Source organism: Eptesicus fuscus, chromosome 11 (genome assembly GCF_027574615.1).
Source record: "Eptesicus fuscus isolate TK198812 chromosome 11, DD_ASM_mEF_20220401, whole genome shotgun sequence".
In the NCBI taxonomy this organism is placed as follows: domain Eukaryota; kingdom Metazoa; phylum Chordata; class Mammalia; order Chiroptera; family Vespertilionidae; genus Eptesicus; species Eptesicus fuscus.
This window is the reverse complement of record NC_072483.1, coordinates 38,855,057-38,875,924: the sequence shown is the minus strand read 5'-3', so window position 1 is coordinate 38,875,924 and position 20,868 is coordinate 38,855,057. Positions and strand designations below refer to the sequence as shown.

General features: G+C 43.2%; 1 protein-coding gene across 2 annotated transcripts in view; it reads left to right on the top strand.

The window, feature by feature from the left end:
- The first annotated feature begins 1,677 nt into the window (after positions 1–1,677).
- Positions 1,678–20,868, top strand: part of LOC103283379 (lymphocyte antigen 75) — a 140,376-nt gene continuing 121,185 nt past the window's right edge. For both annotated transcript variants that reach the window (XM_008138647.3, XM_008138649.3), the window contains exons 1-4: positions 1,678–1,843; positions 9,968–10,339; positions 15,710–15,880; positions 18,910–19,074. In XM_008138647.3, coding sequence (XP_008136869.2) covers positions 1,750–1,843; positions 9,968–10,339; positions 15,710–15,880; positions 18,910–19,074 — 802 coding nt within the window. In that variant the 5' untranslated portion in view covers positions 1,678–1,749. The remainder of the gene's footprint in view (positions 1,844–9,967; positions 10,340–15,709; positions 15,881–18,909; positions 19,075–20,868) is intronic.

Genomic DNA, 20,868 nt, shown 5'->3' with positions numbered 1-20,868 from the left:
CCGGCAGAGCAGCCACCATGGACTCAACTGTCTTCTGAGGCTGCATTACATTTTCCCACCTGCTGTGCCTGGTCAAACTCCTACCCATTACCCATTCTTCAAGGCCTCGTCCAGTCTCCCCATTCATTCTGCCCTGCGTTACTGTGTGTGCGCCTCCGCGATCCCAGTACAGTAGGTCCTCCCATTACGTCAGAGATCCGCTCCTACGGAGCTACGAAGGGCGACTTTTCTCTGTAAGCTGCCTCACTCACATGGAGCACAGACACAGCAGTAATGAAGTGAAGCAGTAAAACAAATTTAAAAGAAAGATAACAATTCCTGACCTTTACTTGTGGTAAATAAATAATAAAAAACATAAAGCACATATGGACATACGTCGAATGGAACTTTTTTAAAAAATAAATGGGAGATGGCGACATAACCACGAAACGACGAACGTCGAGTCCGACGTAACCCGAGGACTGTCTGTACTCAGCAAGCTTGCGAGGCAGGGATGTCTTTTTTTTTTTTTTTTTTTTGAGGGTTTATTTTTTTTTTCAATTTTTTAATTAAGGTATTATATGTGTACATATCTTACCATTGCCACCCCCACCCCACTCCCATATATGCCCTCACCCCCCAGAGTTTTGCATCCATTGGTTATGCTTATATGCATGCATACAAGTCCAGGGATGTCTTTTTATCTTATCCTGGGAGGGGCCCAGTCGCCGTGATGGCAAGGGCTCAATGTTTCTACCTCACTGAAAAGCGGGAGTCTGGAGGGAGAACAGAGCCAAGGGAGGTTTGGAGCCTCAGCAAAGCGTTGGCAGTTGGAATCGGGAAGACAACCTGGCTGTTCACCTTTTGGTGGGCAGGGATGGGAGCCATCTTGAGTAAACAGGTGCTCAGTAAACACGGGTTTAAAAATACAGCACCTTCATTTCCAGGCAACTTAGGTCACCCTGTTTATAATGGCAGCAGTTCCCACGGGGAGAGAATGAATCCTACTATCACAATGGCCTGTTTGGGGCACAGACTTCCACACTTTCAATGGATTATTATTAATTATATTATTATTATTAAATCTTACTTGCAAATATCAGATGATTACAAAGCCTAAATCATCTTGGAAATACTGTAGAGTCACTGGAATAGTTCTTGCAACTGCGGGTCAACTGCGGCGTGCGTTACCTCACCTTTGTTTGCTCTACCAAAACACGCAAGACGTTGCCAAGGACGACTGAACCCTTTGGCTTGACCACAGCTGCACCACAACGGATGTACATTTCCTCCTTGGAAGAACAAGAGGATGCGGTTGCTCTTCTAACCGAGCCACGCCACGAAGAAACCACCTGTGACCAGAGCGTTGGGCAGAGGACAAGTCCTAAACGGGTCGAACCCAGCCACTGGGGCAGTGCCAGGTCCCAGCCAGCCGCGTCTCGGGGACTCGGTTGATCAGAGGCAGGGCCAGGACCCCCAAGCCCGGCAGTCTGCACGGCTCACAGCTCGTCGGCGCGCGATCACTTCCCGCCTCCTCGCGGTCCCGCCCGTCACAGGTGCGCAAAGCTCCGTGTGCGTCACCTTCCCGCCTCCTGCCCCGCCCCGCCCCGCCCGGGGACCCACTTCACGGTGATCCGATTGGCTGAGGGGGCGGGGGCGGGGCCAGCGCGCCCGGGGAGCCTAAGGGCAAGGGCGCTGGTGGGGCAGGTTGGGCGCACCCGAAAGGCTGGGTGTCACCTGCGCCCGGGCACCCGGTAGGGCCGGCTCAGGATGAGGACGCGCTGGGCCACCCCTCGCTGCGCGGCGGAGCTCCTCGTGCTGCTCCTTCGGTGCTTCGAGCTGGCGGAGCCCTTTGGCCGCGCAGGTAACCGGGGAGGGTGCGTCCGCCCGCCAGCCGGCGGGGGGGGGGGGCCTCGACGCTGCCAGGGCTGCTGACTTCCCTCGGTTCAGAGTTAGGGCTGAGCTCCAGGGTCCCGTCATCGCTGCTTTGCTCGGGGGTCTGGAGCCGGACAAGGGAGCCGAAGGAGAGGTCTGGGGAGAAGGTGCTCCGTTGCCCTCGGTCGGGGTGGCGGGGACTGGAGGATGGCGGCGTGGGGCGTGGGAGGGCCGGGCCTTTCCGGAGCCGAGGGCTAGGAGCGCAGCGTAGGGGAGGCGCAGAGTCTTTTCTGGGTCTTTCCTCCCCCCGCCTCCCTCATCCTCTCTCCTCCAACTTGCTCCCCTGGGGTCTAGGGCTTCTCAGCACTCCTCCCGCCCCATCCCCTGGATCACTTTTGCCGCTTAGAGTGTCCAGAGGCGCTCTCCACCCGCAGCGCCAAGGATGAGTAATGATTTCCCGACTTCGCCGTGCCCAGGGATGCACGTGAAGGGAAGTCAGGTTAAGCCATGTCTCTTGAAGTGATCGGGACTCTGACTGCTGTGGTGTCCTCCCCTCAGTGCCTGGAGCAGCAGCCCTTTCTCCTCATTGGCTGATCACCCCCAAAGGCTCACCCTGAGCCTCTCGCTGGAGGGCAGGTCGCCTACCCTGAGATTTCCTGCCTCCCACTGTGGAAGCAGGACCCGGAACCTACCACCTTTGCAGATGCTCTAGGTAGTGTTAGCCTCACCATCCCCCTTGGCAGCGACTGGAGCTTGCTTTTGCTTTCTCTTTTTGCCTTGGCAGAGCGGTGCCGAAGACTTTGTGAGTCCCCACCCACCGCTTGTCTTTGCTGTAAGAGGAAGTAAAAGATGGTCAAGGGAATTTTTTGAAAACTTCACATTGGGCGTGGATCTTGTTTTCTTTGCAGGTGAACTAAGTTACTATGCAAGTTGGACTTTTTTTCAGAGAGTGTTGGGAAGAGGTTTCTCGGAGTGTCAGTGACATCACCCTGCCCTCCTCCGGGACCCTCCTCTGGTTCCCACTTCTCCATTCTTCTTTGACCCTCTCTGTGTTGGAAGCTACCAAAAGTCCTTTATGGCTGTGAGAATTCTAATCAAGCCTGCCCCGCAATCCAGGGAGAACATTTTTACTGCAGCAACTAACTTACAGTCGAACACACTAACCTTTCAGTCACTAAACACTTGGTTTCTATCTACATCTGTTGCAGCCGGATCTATTTTGTCTCTCGGACAGAATTTGGCAAACTCTACAATCCCTGGCCTTTCTCATCAACCCCAAGCAAAGAGCAAAGGGTTAACTGCAACCACCTTGCACTAGGTCCTCATTTGTTTTCTTGTATCCTTCCTCCCCATTAGCAGCTGCTCTGGGTTGGCTTTTTCTCACACCCTCAGACCAGACTTGTGGTCCTGTTAAAGAAAGCACTGGAAGTTTGAAACCCCAGCCATTTCCGTAGCTTGTTTGGCAGTCTGTCAGCTTCACAATGCTGCTGACCGCATGCATCTCATCACATGTTGGCTAGGCGTGTGCAGGTGGTCTCGGTTGCTCAGATGCTGGAGGAGTACCTCTGCGTTCTTGGGGAGGTGCCAATGGCTTCGTTTACCTTTTTGCCTCATTGGAGAGCTAACAGCTTGAAGGAAACCAATCCTTCAGGAACTGCTGAGGCTCTCACCAGCCCACACCATTCAATCTGGGCTCCGTGACTTTCTGGCTTCTGGTGGACTGCCATCATATTCAGGACCTGTCCCAACCGTCACTTCAGGACCCGTTTTGAACTGGCAAACCCAGACTTCCCGTTGCCTCCTGCTGCACCTGTACACCGAACACAAGATTTTGTGACTCCAAAAAATGCTCAACCGTGTGGGCTGTGGGAGTTTCCCTGAAATTAAAAACGCTGCATCCTCTGGCCTTCCCAAGCATCTCCCTCTCTCCATTTGTCTGTGGTTATAAAATGTTGACGTCCAGCTTCTCTTTGGAATGGGCAAAGCTCTTTGGTTTAGAGCTTGTAAGATAGGAATTACTTAATGATCAGACAATAAGAATAGTTTTCCATTGATGGATGTGAAAATACTAAAAATTCATTTTCAATTTATGATCATGCTACGTAGCCATTTCCTCTCAAACACCACTAGAATGTTTATATAAAATAAAGCATACAGAAAGTGCTACTAGGGGGTGATGGGGCTTCTTTTTATCAACCTCTGCCATTTAGACGTGTCCCAATATTATGTTTGGAGAGAAACATTAAAATTCCATATAGGACCAGCATGAAGTTGTTAAGTGAACAAGATGCAATATAAAGCTATTAAAAAAGGATCGTTTTTGTAAATTGCTCTATATCTTTTCAAAGTGTAATGCATTTCTGAAATATTTTATTCACCTTTATTTAACAAATTTTCTAAATAAGAAATTATTTTCACACTTTCTCAGTCCTTCTCACTCTTCAACCTACCATCCCAATAGAGTCACAAGCTGAGGCAGACTGAACAGCTCCTGCTAAGGGTAAGGGAAGATGGGGCCATATCATGAGGAGACAAGACTCTCCCTAGCTTATATATTATGGACGAATGTTTATACATTATGCATGAAGGCTAATAACAAGTTTCCTTAAATCATATCAATAATTAATGCCTATGCTAAGTGACTAGTATAGATGTGAAACATTGATATTTATTTTATTTTACTTATTTTTCCATCATCACTTTCCCCCTCTATGCCCTCTTCCCCTCCATCCACCCCATCCCCATCCCATCCCCCCCACAATCACCGCATTGTTCATGAGTTCTCTCTTTTTTTTAATCTGTTTTTGCTCAAACCCTGCACACCCCTTTCTCCAATATTCCCCCTAATCAGAGTTGTTTGTCTGCTCTCTATCTATGAGTCTGTCTGTTTTGCTTGGTAGTTCAGTTTGTTCATTACATTTCACATACGAGTAAAATCATATGGTACTTGTTCTGTGACTAGCTTTTTCACTTAGCATAATGTTCTCCAGATCCATCCATACTGTCACAAAGAGTAAAATATTCTTCCTTTATATGGCAGGGTAGTATTCTATTGTGTAAATTTACCAAAGCTTTTTTATCCACTCATCTACTGATGGACACTTGGGGCTGCTTCCAAATCTTGGCTATTGTAAATAATACTGCAATGAACATAGGGGCACATGTATAGAGAAAGGGGAACCCTTGTGCACTGTTTGTGGGAATGCAGATTGGTACAGCCACTGTAGAAAGAAGTATGGAGTTGCCTAAAAAAAAAAAAAAATTGGAACTGCCTTATGACCCAGTGATTACACTTCTGGGAATTAATCCAAAGAAACCCAAAACACTAATTCAAAAAAAATATATGTACCCCACATTGATGTTTATACTAGGGTAAAAGACAAGTTTAGAATGAGCAAGTAGCTAGAAACTTAGGTGTTGCAATTAGGTAAGAAGCTGGGCAACTCCTCTTTAACATAACTATTCCATGCTTCTGTACATTACACCTCTCCTATGGTCTCTACAAGCTTGTCAAACCTCCAGGAATCCCAGAAATAAATGGAAAAGGGTACCTATTTCTTCTCTTCTGAAGAGCATTTGTAAAGCATCCCTGTCACCTTAGTGCACATGCTCAATACAAATGTGATTAGAATGACCTAAAATGCTGCTAACATTAGTATGACATAATAAAGTTGTGGACATTGGTTCAAGACCAATATGCAGTATGCACTCCTATGTTCGTTGCAGTGTTATTTGCAATAGCCAAGATTTGGAAGCAGCCTAAGTGCCCAAAAATAAACGAGTAGATTAAAAATAAATAAATAAATAAATAAAGCAAGCTGTAGTACATTTACACAATGGAATACTACTTGGCCGTTAAAAAGAAGAAAATCTTACCTTTTGTGACACCCTGGATGGAGCTGGAGAGTGTTATGCTGAGTGAAATAAGCCAGTCAGAGAAAGACAAATATCATATGATTTCACTTATATGTGGAATCAAATGAATAAAATAAACAAACAAAATAGAAACAGATCCATAGATAGAAAACAGACTGACAGCTGTCAGAGGAGAGAGGACTTAGGGCCTGGGTGAAAAAGGTGAATGAATTAAGAAAAAACAACTCATAGACACAGATAACAGTATGGTGATTACAAGAGAGAAAGAGGGTTGGGAGGAGGTAGAAGAGGATAAAGGGCGGCAGGGGGGTGGGGGGGAGTGGTGATGGAAAGAGACTTGACTTTGAATGATGAACACAATACAATATATAAATGATGTATTATAGAATTATATACTTGAAATCTATATAATTTTATTAACCAGTGTCACCCCAATAACTTCAATAAAATTTTTTTTTTATTGTTTAAAGTATTACATATGTCTCCTTTTTCCCCCATCCCAGCCACTCCCACCCCCAGGGTAAGCCCCCACCACACCAGTGTCTATGTCCATTGGCTATGCTAATACTAGTATGCATGCATACAAGTCCTTTGGTTGATCTCTTACCCCACCCTACCCTGCCCTCCCCTGCCTTCCCTCTGAAGTTTGATGGTCCGTTTGGTGTTTCTCTGTCTTTTGGATCTATTTTTGTTCATCAGTTTATGTTGTTCATTATATTCACAAATGAGTGAGATCCTGTAATATTTATCTTTCTCCAACTGCCTTATTTCACTTAGCGTAATGCTGTCCAGGTCCATCCATGCTGTTGCAAATGGTAAAAGTTCCTTCTTTTTTTATAGCAGCATAGTATTCCATTGTGTAGATGTATTACGGTTTTTTAATCCTTTCATCTGCTGATGGGCACTTAGGCTGTTTCCAAATATTAGCTATTGTAAATTGTGCTGCTATGAACATAGAGGTGCATATATCCTTTCTGATTGGTGTTTCTAGTTTCTTGGGATATAGTCCTAGAAGTGGAATTATTGGGTCAAATGGGAGTTCCATTTTTAACTTTTTGAGGAAACTCCATACTGTTCTCCACAGTGGCTGCACCAGTCTGCATTCCCATCAGCAGTGCACGAGGGTTCCTTTTTCTCACATCCTCACCAGCACTTGTCGTTTGTTGATTTGTTAATGATAGCCATTCTGACAGGTGTGAGATGGTACCTCATTGTTGTTTTGATTTGCATATCTCAGATGATTAGTGACTTTGAGCATTTTTTCATGTGTCTCTTGGCCTTCTCTATGTCCTCTTTCGAAAAGTGTCTATTTAGGTCCTTTGCCCGTTTTTTGGTTGGATTGTTTATCTTCCGTTTGTTAAGTTGTAGGAGTTCCCTGTAAATGTTGGAGATTAAACCCTTATCGGAGATAACATTGGCAAATATGTTCTCCCATGCAGTGGGCTTTCTTGTTGTTTTGTTGATGGTTTCTTTTGCTGTGCAGAAGCTTTTTATTTTTATGTAATCACATTTATTTATTTTCTCCTTAGTTTTCATTGCCCTAGGAGCGGTATCTGTAAAGATATTGCTACAACATGTATCTGCTATTTTGCTGCCTGTGGATTCTTCTAAGATTTTTATGGCTTCCCATTTTATGTTTAAGTCCTTTATCCATTTTGAGTTTATTTTTGTGTATGGTGAAAGTTGGTGGTCTAGTTTCATTTTTTTTTTTTTTTGCATGTATCTGACCAATTTTCCCAACACCATTTATTGAAGAGATTGACTTGATTCCATTGTATGCTCTTGCCTCCTTTGTTAAATATTTATTGAGCATAATGGCTTGGGTCTATTTCTGGGTTCTCTGTTCGGTTCCATTTTGATCTATATGTCTGTTCTTGTGCCAGTACCAGGAAGTTTTGAGAACAGTGGCTTTGTAATATAGTTTGATATCTGGTACTGTGATCCCTCCAACTTTGTCAATAAAAATATTTTTTTAAAGAACAATATACAATGAACTTAGCAAAGACCAATAAAACCTGCAAGACTGGGAAAACTGTTATCCTCTGGAAGCATATGATGTTAGAATTAGAAGTGGATTTGATACCTTATGCTCCACTACTTTCATCTTACTTTTGGAGATATGAAGACCCTGGGGAGATTAAGTGACTTCTCCGAGGTCTCCTGGCTAACTGGTAGCAGAGATAGGTCTTTAATCTAGGATCCCTAACTTCTTATCCACTGCCACTGCCCTGAGAGCCATAGCTAATCCTTTGGATTTGGCAGAGGCAACCTGAAAAATCTAGAACTCCAAGCCACAAAGATAGGCAAAGCTGCTCCGTGTCCAGTTCACCTGGTTGGGGTGGAGGGGCACAGAGCTGAGTGCCCAGGAAAGAGAGCAGTGAGGCCACAGCAAAGAGTGGTAGCCACCTATTTTTTTACAGGAGCAGACTTCTCTTTTTCTGCAGTAACTCCTGATACCTGGGAACACCAGATTTATTTTTGGAGAGGTGAGAGAGAATAGTTTAATAAAGAGCTACATCGTGGGGCTGAGTGGCTATTGGAAATGTGGGAGGAGGGCTTTAGAGAAAGTGTGAGCAATAATCTTCTAAGATAGTACGTTTTCTTTTTTGGTTGACTATCTTCCCAAACTGTGTCCACAAAGTAGAGAATGACAAGAGTGATGTCAAGGGAGAAAGAGTAAGGACAAACATACTTAGCTTCAACCCTATGCTAATTTTAAAATACAGATTTGAAAGCAGAAATAACAAAGTTTTAAATGATTTTGTTGTTCCTATCATTTCTCTTGTAGCTGCTGCTGCTGCTATTTAAACCAAAAGCTCTGTCCAAAGTTCAAACTGGAATTGGACTTAATTCTATAGTTTATTATTTACATAGTTAAATCCCCCCTCAAGTCCTTTGAATGAAAATGTGTCACTCTGAAAGCCGGTGAATTATTATTAGAAAAGGTGTTTAATATTAGTCAAATAAGTGATTGTGAAACTGGCATCAAAATGAAAGTGCCTTTTGGGAACTAACATTTTATAGGTCCTTCTGCTGAATACTTTGGTTCATTGATCGTGATTATTTAAGTTTGTCAAAACTATTTCAGCTTTACTCTCATCAACATGAAGTGATGTGCTATAACTTTAAAAAAATGTTTCTTTGTAAAAGCACTGATCAAATTGTTCAGTTGTAGATTGTTGTGACAGATGTGAATCTTGCTCCACAAACTTAGGTGTGCAAGAAACAATGCATTACTTTATTTTCATAATAGCAAATTACATTTTATTCTGAGGTCCCATTTCACCAGGTTAACAGAATTTCGGTTTCTTTGTTACTGCCGACTTCCCCAGCTCGTGCAAAACTGCCGGGAGCATTCAGGGAGGTTCCTCTCTTTCGCCTTCAGCTCAACACTGGTTATTTCTGAGTTTTCCATTGTCCGATCCTACTGGGTCTTAAATCCTGTGGCTCAGGTGATTGCTGAGGCTCAGATTTGGGCTCCAAGGTGACTCACACCATAAGCCTCCTACCCTCAGCCCCTCCCTAGGGTTTCCCTTCACCTTCCAGGAGGTGCTACGATGGAATTGGCCAAGATTCCCCTCTTCCCTCAGAACCAGACCTCCATCTCCTCTGGACCCTCAGAAGTCTGCCCTTCTCCTCTGAGACACATCAATGACATGTAGTAATTTACCTGCCCATTTCCTCTGAGACACGTCAATGGCATGTACTAATTTACCTGCCATAGTAAAGTGGAAGCAAGACAGAGTTGTCCAGAATTTTTCATTGACTGTAAACCACCTGTCTTAAGGAAATGAAAACTAAGGAGTTTCCTTATCTTGTTAAATAAAGGAGGGGGGTGCCATTTCATGGAATAATAATAACAATAGACCTACTATTCTAAGTGCTTTGTATGTATAAGCTCATTTCATCCTCACATCTACTGTATGAAGTACTGTTTTTACAACAGCAGAAACTGAGGTACAGCAGTTAAATAACTTGCCTTGATCACATGACTAGCAAGTAGCAGAGGCAGACTGAACCCAGGCAGAGGGGCCCTAGAGCCCAGGCTCGTCCCCCACACCATACTGCCTCGCTGGCCACCACTGTCCTCTGACCTTGTAGTCCATCACAGTTTACACAGCGTGGAGGGTAGGAACGGTCCCACGGTGCTCACATTCTCCCCAGCCAGCAGGGGCCAAGGCACATTGGCCACATAATTCAGAATCCTGAAACCTCTTCTTTGTCTGTCTTGACTCAGGGAATGATCCATTCACCATCGTCAATGAAAACACGGGCCAGTGTATCAAGCCACTGAATGACTGGATAATAGCCAAGGAGTGTGACCAAACCGAGGGCATGTTGTGGAAGTGGGTGTCCCAGCATCGGCTCTTTCACTTGCAGTCCCAGAAGTGCCTTGGCCTCGATATTACCAAGCCCACGGACTCCTTGAGGATGTTCAGCTGTGACTCCAGAGCCATGCTGTGGTGGAAGTGCGAGCACCACTCTCTGTATGGAGCTGCCCAGTCCAGGTTGGCCCTGAAGGGTGGACTCGCCATAGCAAGCACAAATTCATCTGACGGCTGGAAGAAAGGAGGCTCGGGGGAAAACCTCTGTGCCCAGCCTTACCATGGTGAGTATCGGAGAGGGACTTGGACTCCTTTGCTGTAGTGTTTGGTAAATGTGCTGTTAAACATGCACAACTGACCACAAAGTTGTACAGGGGTATGGGCAGTGAGCTAGTCTTCAGTTCCAGGCACTGGGCAGTAGCTCTGAACTATCCCTGTGGGTTCGGTGCTGTTTGCCCTCTGTTACAGGCAAGGCTGGGAGACGGAGGTACATGTCTTGTCACAGGTCACACAGCAATTCTGTGCCACCCTGGAACTGAAAATCTCCCTGATGCCTGAGCATGTGTTGACATACTTTTCATGATTACGTCCTGAACTCCAGAGAAAAGGAAAAGTTAGGGTAACAGGAAATCCTTCGTACAGGACAAAAGTCAAATGATGTAGTAAAGTTGGACCTATTTTAAATTATAAAAGAAGAAAGAGAAAAGAAAGAAAAAACTGAAATATATTTTTTCTTATCTGCAGATTTTGATGTAATGGAAAAACTTAGGCGCCTCGTGTGGGTTTATGTACTTATTTTTATTTTTGGTGTGCCTATTACACTGTGATAGTTAACTTTTTCTCAATTGCTTCCAAAAATGAGTACATGATTATTGCCTTTTGGGGAGTTGATTGTGAACTTTGTTCTGAGTCTAGAGACTTGATCAAAAGGAATTTTGAAGTTGAAAAAGAACAAGCTGATTTATTTTTCAAACCTCTAAATGTAAATAGCTATCCCCCAAGCAAGTCTTTTTTCATTATGTTGCTCTAAATTACATCAGAAGTTGAGATATACATATACACTGAGTGACCAGATTATTATGATCTCTGAACGCATAATAATCTGGCCACTCAGTGTAGACTGACCACAGAGTTGGGATTTTAAAATAAGGTTTTTCCATGTATAAGAACTGCATTGTGGGTAGTTAGAAAGAAACAAGAGGACTTACTAGCCAGAGGCTGGAGACCACTATCTCCTGGTCCCTTGATATATCAAGATTTGCAAGCTTTCCCTTATACATAAGTACACTGAGTGGCCAGATTATTATGCGTTCAGAGATCATAATAATCTGGCCACTCAGTATATATTTAATTATCTTTTAAGTCTTAACTATTATCTCACCTTTGCTCTTCTTTGTAAATTTACACAACTTTACAGAGATTTTTTCCCCTCTTCTCTTAAAGTTCATTTAAGTGTAATCTGGCCTCCCATTTTTTCCCCTTATCTGTGCAAGTTTTGTCCTGAGGGAACCCCCTTCTATGTTCTAGTGCAGATGCAGCTGCCTCTGAGATGTCAGGTTCTGCTGTTACGGGGAAATATTAGAGAATTAGGGGTGGGGTTTTCCTTTTCTTCGATCCTCAGCCCTTGCCTATTTGGACAGGTCTGTTTCTGCTAGCCAGTTTCCCCCTGGCCTTAAAAAGCAACTGCCTTCTTAATGGCACGTTTAAATTTTGTGCTGTCGAGCCTTCTCCAACTTGGCAACTAAGAGAAAACGTGGAACGAAACAAAATACCTTTTGAACTGGATTTTACTTGTTTCATTGTCTTTGTTCAGGGATCGGAAAGTATAATTTTCTTGACAGGACTCTTTCTGTCTCTTGCCTCTAATTCTTTTGAGGGACATAGTTGTAATTTGAAGTTCCTCCAGTGCCCAAAATGCCTCCATGTCAGTATAACAGGTTTTCTTTGTAGTCCGATGTGTTTGACTTTATGCGTTTATAATATTCTTCCGAGAAGGGGGCCCACTGTCAAAGTGACCGGTGGCCCCAAAAAGGTTGAGAACCCATCTAGGGCACCACCCCAGAGAGAGTCAAAGGGGCGTAAAGGGTTTCTTGGCGTTCCCACATATAGTGTTTGGAACAGCAAATGTTGAAATAAGAAATTTATAAATTTCGAAGAGAAGGCACATGTAGTTCTGACTTGTCAACTTAAACCTCAGGATTTATTATTTATTCTTAAAATGTGTAAGTCCTTTGTCTTGAGGCTCAGTTTCCATTATTCTACTTGTCAAGGAATTTTCCTAGCTTCTTACTATCCTGCCACATCACACTTCAGTTAAATGAGCATTTGAGAATAATAAATAATAAATTTACCATTCCTCTCCTGGTGACTGGTACCTTCCAAGTCAAGTATGTCAGAAATCTGTAAGTCACCCTAGAGTTGGCCTGATTTCCTCTCCCACTATTCGTTCGAATGTAATCAAATATTAAGTCCTGGCAATTTTGCTCAAATCTATGTAGTCCCTTCTTGTTCTTATGTTAGAAACTGCTGTCTTAAGTTAGGGACTTTTTCTAGGACTGCTGTCTCTCAGACTCCCCATACGGGTCCCTGCTCTGCTTCTTATCTAACTATATAGAGGAAAGAAAGATAAGATACCAGAGTTGCAGCAAAGCAAAGTCCAAAGTTACCACGCTTGTTCCAGCAAAGCTGCAGCTCCATGGCAGGATTGTGTTCCCCAAATATAGCTACTGTATTTCTCCCTTGGCTTTTGCTGTATACGTTATTTTACTTCTAATATAAGAACATTTATTTGTCATTGTGGCCGGGGCTGCCTCTCTAGCCAACCCCCATCCTGTGTGAGTCATGTTCATCAGAGAAAACTAGCTGTATACATTTTAAGAATAAACTGCTTTGACTAGGATCCAGATAGGCATTTATATCATTATGATATCTTGGCCTTGCTAGCACTCTTCATATTTTGAACATTTGGTGAATTATGCAGAGGAAATGGACTTTGATTGGAGCCGTGGTTATAGAGCTCTCTAAATTTTGAGCAGCTCTTAGAAGCTTGCCAACTTCTTTTAACCATTGAAGATACTTTGTCTAATATTACCAAAAAAAATTTTATATTACTTTTCCATGTAGGTGCCTCATCTTTTTAAAGGCTGCTATCCCCATTCAGAGATGGTTCTTCTCAGGAAAGCCTGTTTTTCTAGAGAAGCCTATGGCATTTAAAGAGATCTAGCAGCAGCAAAGAAACGTGTGAGAATAAAACTCATAGTGAATAGTGGGCATAATTTAACAGCTGCCGTTGGGGTGGTTGTTATATGCCCATCATTCTGCAGAGCATATTGTGAATAGGAGAGCTTTTTAAAGGAAGCCCAGCTTCTCGCTATGAAACATAACTTGAAACCTGAGAAGACAGCCATTGCTGTCACAAGTTGTCCTTAGACGTTAAGGACTCTAATCAAAGAGCCCGTTCCTGTCACTCACTACTAAGGGACTGGCTGACTCATTTAACTAGGCGGCAAAACGGGGATTTCACAGGGTTATTTGTCCATGTCTCTAACTCCGCAGTGAGTTCCAAAGTCCACACCCACCTTCAGTGATTCCAAGGTATTCTACTGGCCCCACTTTTACTAACGAAAAGAAGATAGAGTATATGTGTAATCTCAGGCAGGTGAAATACTCTGCCACCCACAGTAGCCAATTGATGCTCACTTGTAATACTTGCCCTACTGACTTCAGAGGCTTATGGTAATGAGGAAGTGAAAGAAATGCATGTGAAAGCACTTTGTCTGAGAAACACAAGAATTTAGAAGAGAAAAAAGCACACACTGATGTTTCTATAATTAATAGTCATTGTGCTCAGGGACTCTCCTATTAAGTGTTGTAATATGGGAAGAGAAATTGGTCATGAGGTCTTGGGAGTTTGAGTATGGTTAAAAACAAAACTTAGGTTATACGCAGGATCCTTATAAAATATAAGGACAAATTACTCTTTAACAGAAATACCCTGTTCAGATCCATTTATATGTCAGAGGAAAACAAAACCAAAAGATTTTTTTGGCAAATAAAGACATCTAAATTATTCTTACCTTTTGCTGTATTGCTGTTGAATATTAAGTTAAGTCTCACTGTTATCATACGGGGTCTGGGTCCAGGGTGGGTCTGTCTGCCGTGGGCCCGCCTGTAGTGGGGAAAGGTTTCACACTGCAAGTCCAGTTGATTTTGAGAGCATGTTTGTGAAACGAAGGAAGGGCTGAAGGTAGAAGAAGCAACAGGAGAGAGAAAGTCAGAGAAAAGGGGGCCTTAGAGACAGGTTCATGAGGTAAGCCCATGAATGCAAGTCTGGTGGGACCCTTAGAGTTCAGGAGAAAAACAGCAGAAATACAAAGTGTGGGCGTGCTCTGACAAGAGAGCCAGCGATGAGTCCTTTGTCTTGAGGCTCAGTTTCCATTATTCTACTTGTCAAGGAATTTTCCTAGCTTCTTACTATCCTGCCACATCACACTTCAGTTAAATGAACATTTGAGAATAATAAAGAATGTGGAACCAAATACTATCTTAAGTACACTTTTATGCAAATAGAAGAGACATTCTAAGGGACCCTACTAACCGGGTAAAAGGTGATAAGATCTGATTCCTATGCTTTACCTAATAGCCATTCTTTAATCTGGTAATGACCATAGTTTTAAAAAAATTACAGATGTGGAAAAAGGTGACCAAAATAGTTATAGGGTTAGCTGTTCTATAAAAAAAAAAACCACCCTTCCAAGAGATCTGTTATTAATGTAAGTATTGAGCACTTCCTCTAGTATTTCCAGGCATATTTGAGGTTAAAATAACTTTTCAGTTCCTCTCCATGAGTGTACCAGGGAAAGTTATTAAAATGAACAAAGTGATTCTGCTGCCTCGTTGGTCACCAGCTGGTCCTATGACTGCCCAGTTGAAGCTGGTTCTTCTTTTATAACCTGAATTACCATGTGCTGCCCCTCTCCAAAAATTCACTCAGAGATCCAGCAACTCTTCCTCCCACTTCCTCAAAACCTACAGCCTCAATTCTACCACCAGTCGGTGAAGAACGGAGCGATTTGTCCATGTCTCTAACTCCACAGTGAGTTCCAAAGTCCACACCCCGCTTCAGTGATTCCAAGGTATTTTACTGGCCCCACTCTTACTAAAGAAAAGAATATAGAGTTTAATCTCAGGCAGGGCACCCCTTCTGGTGAAATACTCTGCCAACCACAGTAGCCAAGTGATCCTCACTTGATCAAGCCACGGTGTTTTAGCTCTTTATCATATCACAATAAATGAAGTTTCACATGGATTACCTCATTGAATCCTCATGAACAAACCTATGAGCTAGGTACTGTTCTTCCTAATTTGCAAATGCAGAAACTGAGGCTCATAGAGGTTGGAGAGCTTGTCCACTGCCACACCGTTGGTCAGTGGCGAAGCCAGCATTCAAGTCCAGACCTGAGCAATCAGCATTTGTGCTGTGAATTTCTACACCACGCAGCCTGCCCAAATACTGTATGCTCACAAGTGAAAACAACCGCCTTTCTTCCAAAGCAGTTTTAGAAATTAGTTAACTGAAGCTGATTATCCAGTGATTAATTTATCCAGTGATTAACTCTCCTTTCCTCTATCTCTCCCCCCCCACCTCCCCACAGAGACATATACCATAGATGGAAACTCCTATGGGAGACCTTGTGAATTTCCATTCTTAGTTGATGAGACCTGGCATCACGAATGCATCCTTGATGAAGAGCACAGTGGGCCATGGTGTGCAACCACCTTAAATTATGAATATGATCAAGAGTGGGGTATCTGCTTAAACCCAGGTATGTATGGGCTAGTACACTTTACATATGGAAAGAAAAAGATAACATTTCCCAGAGGCGAAAGGGGAAGGAAGAGTCCAAGGTATTCAGAAATGATTATAACAAATATAATCCTAAATAAGGTGGATATATTTGAGGAAAGGGAGAACTAATGTGTAGCTATGAACCTGCTTTTGAAAGTAGGCCATTAAGAGAACAAAGACAAGATGGTGTCACAGAAGACACATAATGAGAGGGTATTTTGCACAAATACTTCTCGGAGAGGAAGTAGAAAAGGCATGGGCAGTGGTGACCTTTAACAGAGCAATCTGAAAGACCAGTGGTCAGGGAAGCTGGGTTATAATGGACTACACCATGAACAGAAGGTGAGTAAGCCTCTTAAGTTTTATGGAAAAGAAAAAGAGAGGCAAGGTGGTGGTCCGACGGGCAGATAGGTTGAAAAAGCACTTTTAGGATGGTGGACACTTAAATATGTTTATGGCCTGAAGCAAAGAGTGGGGGGCAAAAGAGACATTATCCCTGACCGTCTCAAAATTGGTGAATTGTTCCCTCTGCCATCCGATATATTGATCAGAGCATGTTTTCTAATTGTGTCTTACATGAAGCAAACAATTCAGGATGTGCTAAAGAATTGACTGTTCCTTAGAGTGAAAGAGACCAAAGTAGCAGTTGTATTATTATCTGGTATATAATAGACAGATTTTCTTGCCCATCAGTTGAGATTTACAGGGGATCACAGTACTTGAACTGTGGTAGGTACTCAAGTATTGTTTTCAAGAAACATTTTTAATGGGCACTAGGTTAGAGGAATCTGTAGTAAAGATAAAGCAAACAGCTCCAGACCCAAGTAATAATACTGATAGGGCCCTGCCAAGTGTCAGTATTCTAAGCACTCAACCTCTATTAACTCCTGCAATCCTCACACAACCTTATTTTACAGATGAGCAAAGTGAGTGAGGCACAGGGGGGTTAAGTCACTCGCCTGAAGTCACACAGCTAATCAATTTCAGAGCTAAGATTTAAAGCCAGGAAATCCAGCCCTCAGACCTTGTCTGAACAACTGTACTATCCTGCCTTACTCAGCAGCCATCCTTCTGATCTAGTCATGCTCATACCTCCTCGAGGAAGCCGAGCTTCAAAATGCAGAGTTCCAGGCAATTGAGGTTTATGCTGGGCCAGTGGTTCTCAGACTTCAGGATGCCACAGAATCACTTGGGGAGTTTGTTAGAACACAGATTTCTGGGGCTCACCTCCAGAAATTATAATTCTGTACATTTAGAGTGGGGCCCAGTCAGCTTGTCCACTGGTTGGTCAGTAGCGAAGTTCCCAGATAATGCTCATGATGCTGGTCTGGGACCACACTTTGATAATCACTTTTCTAGGTAGAGGCACAGGCTTTTAAACACCTGGAACCTACTGCAAGGTAAAAAGCCAATATTTGCTTCATCTTTAATTGATAAGCAGAGTTCGGTCCACCAGGCACCAATTTCATGTAAATATAACAGTAGTCTGGATATGAAATTTTAGATATGATTGGGAATGTGGAGTTTATCCAGTGCAAACCCTCACTTCTCAGGTTGAGGGGCAACAAACACCCGGATTGTCAGGGTCAGACCCCATTGGTGTAGAGCCTGATGGAGATCCCAGGATTCCTGATCCTTATTCCCAACATATTTATCCAACTCTGACTTGCAGCCTTGACTGGCATGTGTCTCATTGCCTTTAGCCTCCTCTGCATGGCAAGGGGAGAGTGGATTTTTAATGTATTCGTAGGCCTCCCAGAGTTATTTTTGTGGAAGAAGCAAGACTGAGTTTTTCAAACCCAAGGACTGCTAAACCATGAGATTTTATTTTATAGTAATAAACACACTGCTATTGCACTGGGGGCTCCTGGATTTATAAGCATAGGGCCTGGTGGTAATAAGGGACCTTTAGGCAGTATACTTAACAATCCACCTGTTTTGTGTTCACCACATGACACAGCAGCCTCTGTTGCTGTTTGGGCCATTCTAAAGCGGCGGAAGGAGCAGTGTTAGCCAGTCAGAAGATCAACAGCCCAGATGGAGAGGCCGGAGCTCTGATTAGCTCTGCACTAACACCTCTAGACCTTTGTTCCCGCCTGTGAAAGGAGGACGTTAGCCAAGATGGTATCTAAGGGCCCTTCCAGCTTGAAAGGCCATGTGGCCTGTGACTGGTTATGGAGGCCCTTTGGAAACCCCCCAAGGGAAGCCTAGGACACACCATGTTCCCTCTTCTAGAGAGCACATGGGAGTCTCTGAGTATATTTTTGAACCAGTTGTATCAAGACCTATTTGTCATGTCCAGAATGTAACTTGAAGCCTTTTGTCTGAAATGATACACGCTTTTTAAATATTTGTTAAAGAAAAGAATAGGTACATTATACTATGATCATATATGTTTGTATACATATGCACACATACATGTACAAATGCATGTATAATGATAATTATGTATTATTGATTAGTATATATTATATATTGAGTTATCTATTAAACTATTAAGGAGAAACTTGGACTGAGTTTCCTAATAAGGTAGTCACCTGGGTTCTAAATCTTGAGTATTTAAGCAGCATGTCTACACACAGACATACTCATGCAATAGTTTCTCTGCAGGCCGTGGGCAAATCCCTCTGCAGTCTGCCACCATTTTCATGTGAGCTTGTTTTCCATTAACTTGGGGGCTTAAAAGTGTGAGCACACTTGAAGTTTCCTACCCATAGATAGAAGGCAGGTATGGGCTAAAATATGGCATTGTACTTGATAGGGGATAAAGGGAGGGTGGTCAGTAGGAGAGTGGTAGCTTTAATCAGCCTGAGTCATTGGGTGTCCTGTGACTTCAAATCCTTTGTGTAACCAAAGGATCAAACTGTGGTCTAGTCAAGCAATAATCCCCAATTTAAACATATCCCTAGAGTATGCAAATTGAATCGCAGTACTTATAAGCATTCTAAGTAATAGTAAACATTACACCCTTACTTTATGATCACTAACGTATCTTTTTATCAACAGAAAATGGCTGTGAAGGTAATTGGGAAAAGAATGAGCAGATGGGAAGTTGCTACCAATTTAATACTCAGGCAGCTCTTTCTTGGAAAGAAGCTTATGTTTCATGTCAGAATCAAGGAGCTGACTTACTGAGCATTAACAGTGATGCCGAATTAACTTATCTTAAAGGTACGTTTAACTTATACACAATAGAGCAAACTGCCGAAATATAAAGAGGTTGTCTGTCTTCCTCTACACATTCAGGTATGTTGTTTTATGTTTATATTTTTCTATCTTGGGGTTTAAACTTCAATACTGAAACCCACAAGCAAAAACATACTGACTGTAATCCTATTCCATCCATTGTGATGGAGACCAAAAAGAGGTTAATGTTCAGAAAATGGGTTGAGATTGCAGGATTAAACTGCTACCCTCAGCCTAAGTGAAAGGATTTTTTAAAAGGTAAACATTAAACTCTCTGAACATTGAAAATTGGAGAACTCGAGGAAGGTAAAGAAGATGGCTGAGTCATACTAGATGGTTTCCCGTGTGAGTTAAACAAGCACCGTCCTCAGGGGCAAGTAGAGTTTTAAAAAACCTTAAAGTGGATTTAATGATGTAGACACATGGAGTGGATAGGATTTTGTTTTGTTTTGTTTGTGGGGTGGTGATGATTTTTAAGTTTTTAATTATGAAAACATTTTTAAAACATCATGTAGACATAATCCTATATAATAAAGAGGTAATATGCAAATTGACCATCACACCCTTGCACAAGATGGCCATCCCCATGTGGTCACAAGATGGCCACCACAAGATGGCCGACAGGGGAGAGCAGTTAGGGGCAACCAGGCCAGCAGGGGAGGTCAGTTGGGGGTGACTAGGCCAGCAGGGGAGGGCATTTGGGGGCAACCAGACCTGCAGGGGAGGGCAGTTAGGGGCAACCAGACCTGCAGGGGAGGGCAGTTAGGGGCAACTGGGCCAGCAAGGGAGGGCAGTTGGGGGCAACTGGGCTGGCAGGGGAGGGCAGTAGGGGTGACTGGGCTGGCAGGGGTGGGAAGTTAGGGGTGATCGGGCCAGCAGGGGAGCAGTTAGGCGTCAATCAGGCTGGTAGGGGAGTGGTTAGGGGGCAATCAGGCTGGCAGGCAGGCGAGTGGTTGGGAGCCAGCAGTCCCGGATTGTAAGAGAGATGTCCAACTGCTGGTTTAGGCCCGATTCCACAGGGATCGGGCCTAAACCAGCAGTGGGACATTCCCCGAGGGGTCCCAGATTGGAGAGGGTGCAGGCTGGGCTGAGGGACACCCACTCCCCCCCTACCCCCCAGTGCATGAATTTCATGCACCGGCCTCTAGTAGAAAATAATCACATAGAGACCTATGCAGCCACCACCCTGACTAAATAAATATTCACTGACATTTTGTCATACTGTTTTACATGGATTGATCCCCTTTCTCTCTTTCTCTTTACCCCTCTCTCCTTCCCTCTTTCCCTTTAAAAAATAAAATATTAGCAGAATTCAAGCCCCATGCCCACCTTTCAAAATAACCATCCCTTGAGTGCTCTTATACATATTTATAAATCCTATATATGTTTTCATTATACCATTGTTCTTTTACAATAATGCAAATACTATCTTATTTACCCATATGTACGTTTATTCATTTTCAACTGCCACTGTATAGTGTTACATTGTATGAATAAACCACAATTCATCTATTCTCTACTGAGAAACAAGTTGTTTTCAGCTTTTGCTATTACAAACACCTCTGCAAGGAACATCCTAGTATGTGTCCCATTGAGCATGTATGAGTTTCTCTAGAGTAGAAATTGCTAACACATGGTGTGCACATCTCTTCACCTCTAATCAAATTTCCAAATTGCTTTCCAAAGTGGTTGTATTAGTTTACACTTCCACTACCACTTGGTGTTAACAGACTTATTAATTGGTTGGTATGATGAATGTGAAATGGTATAGCATTGTTG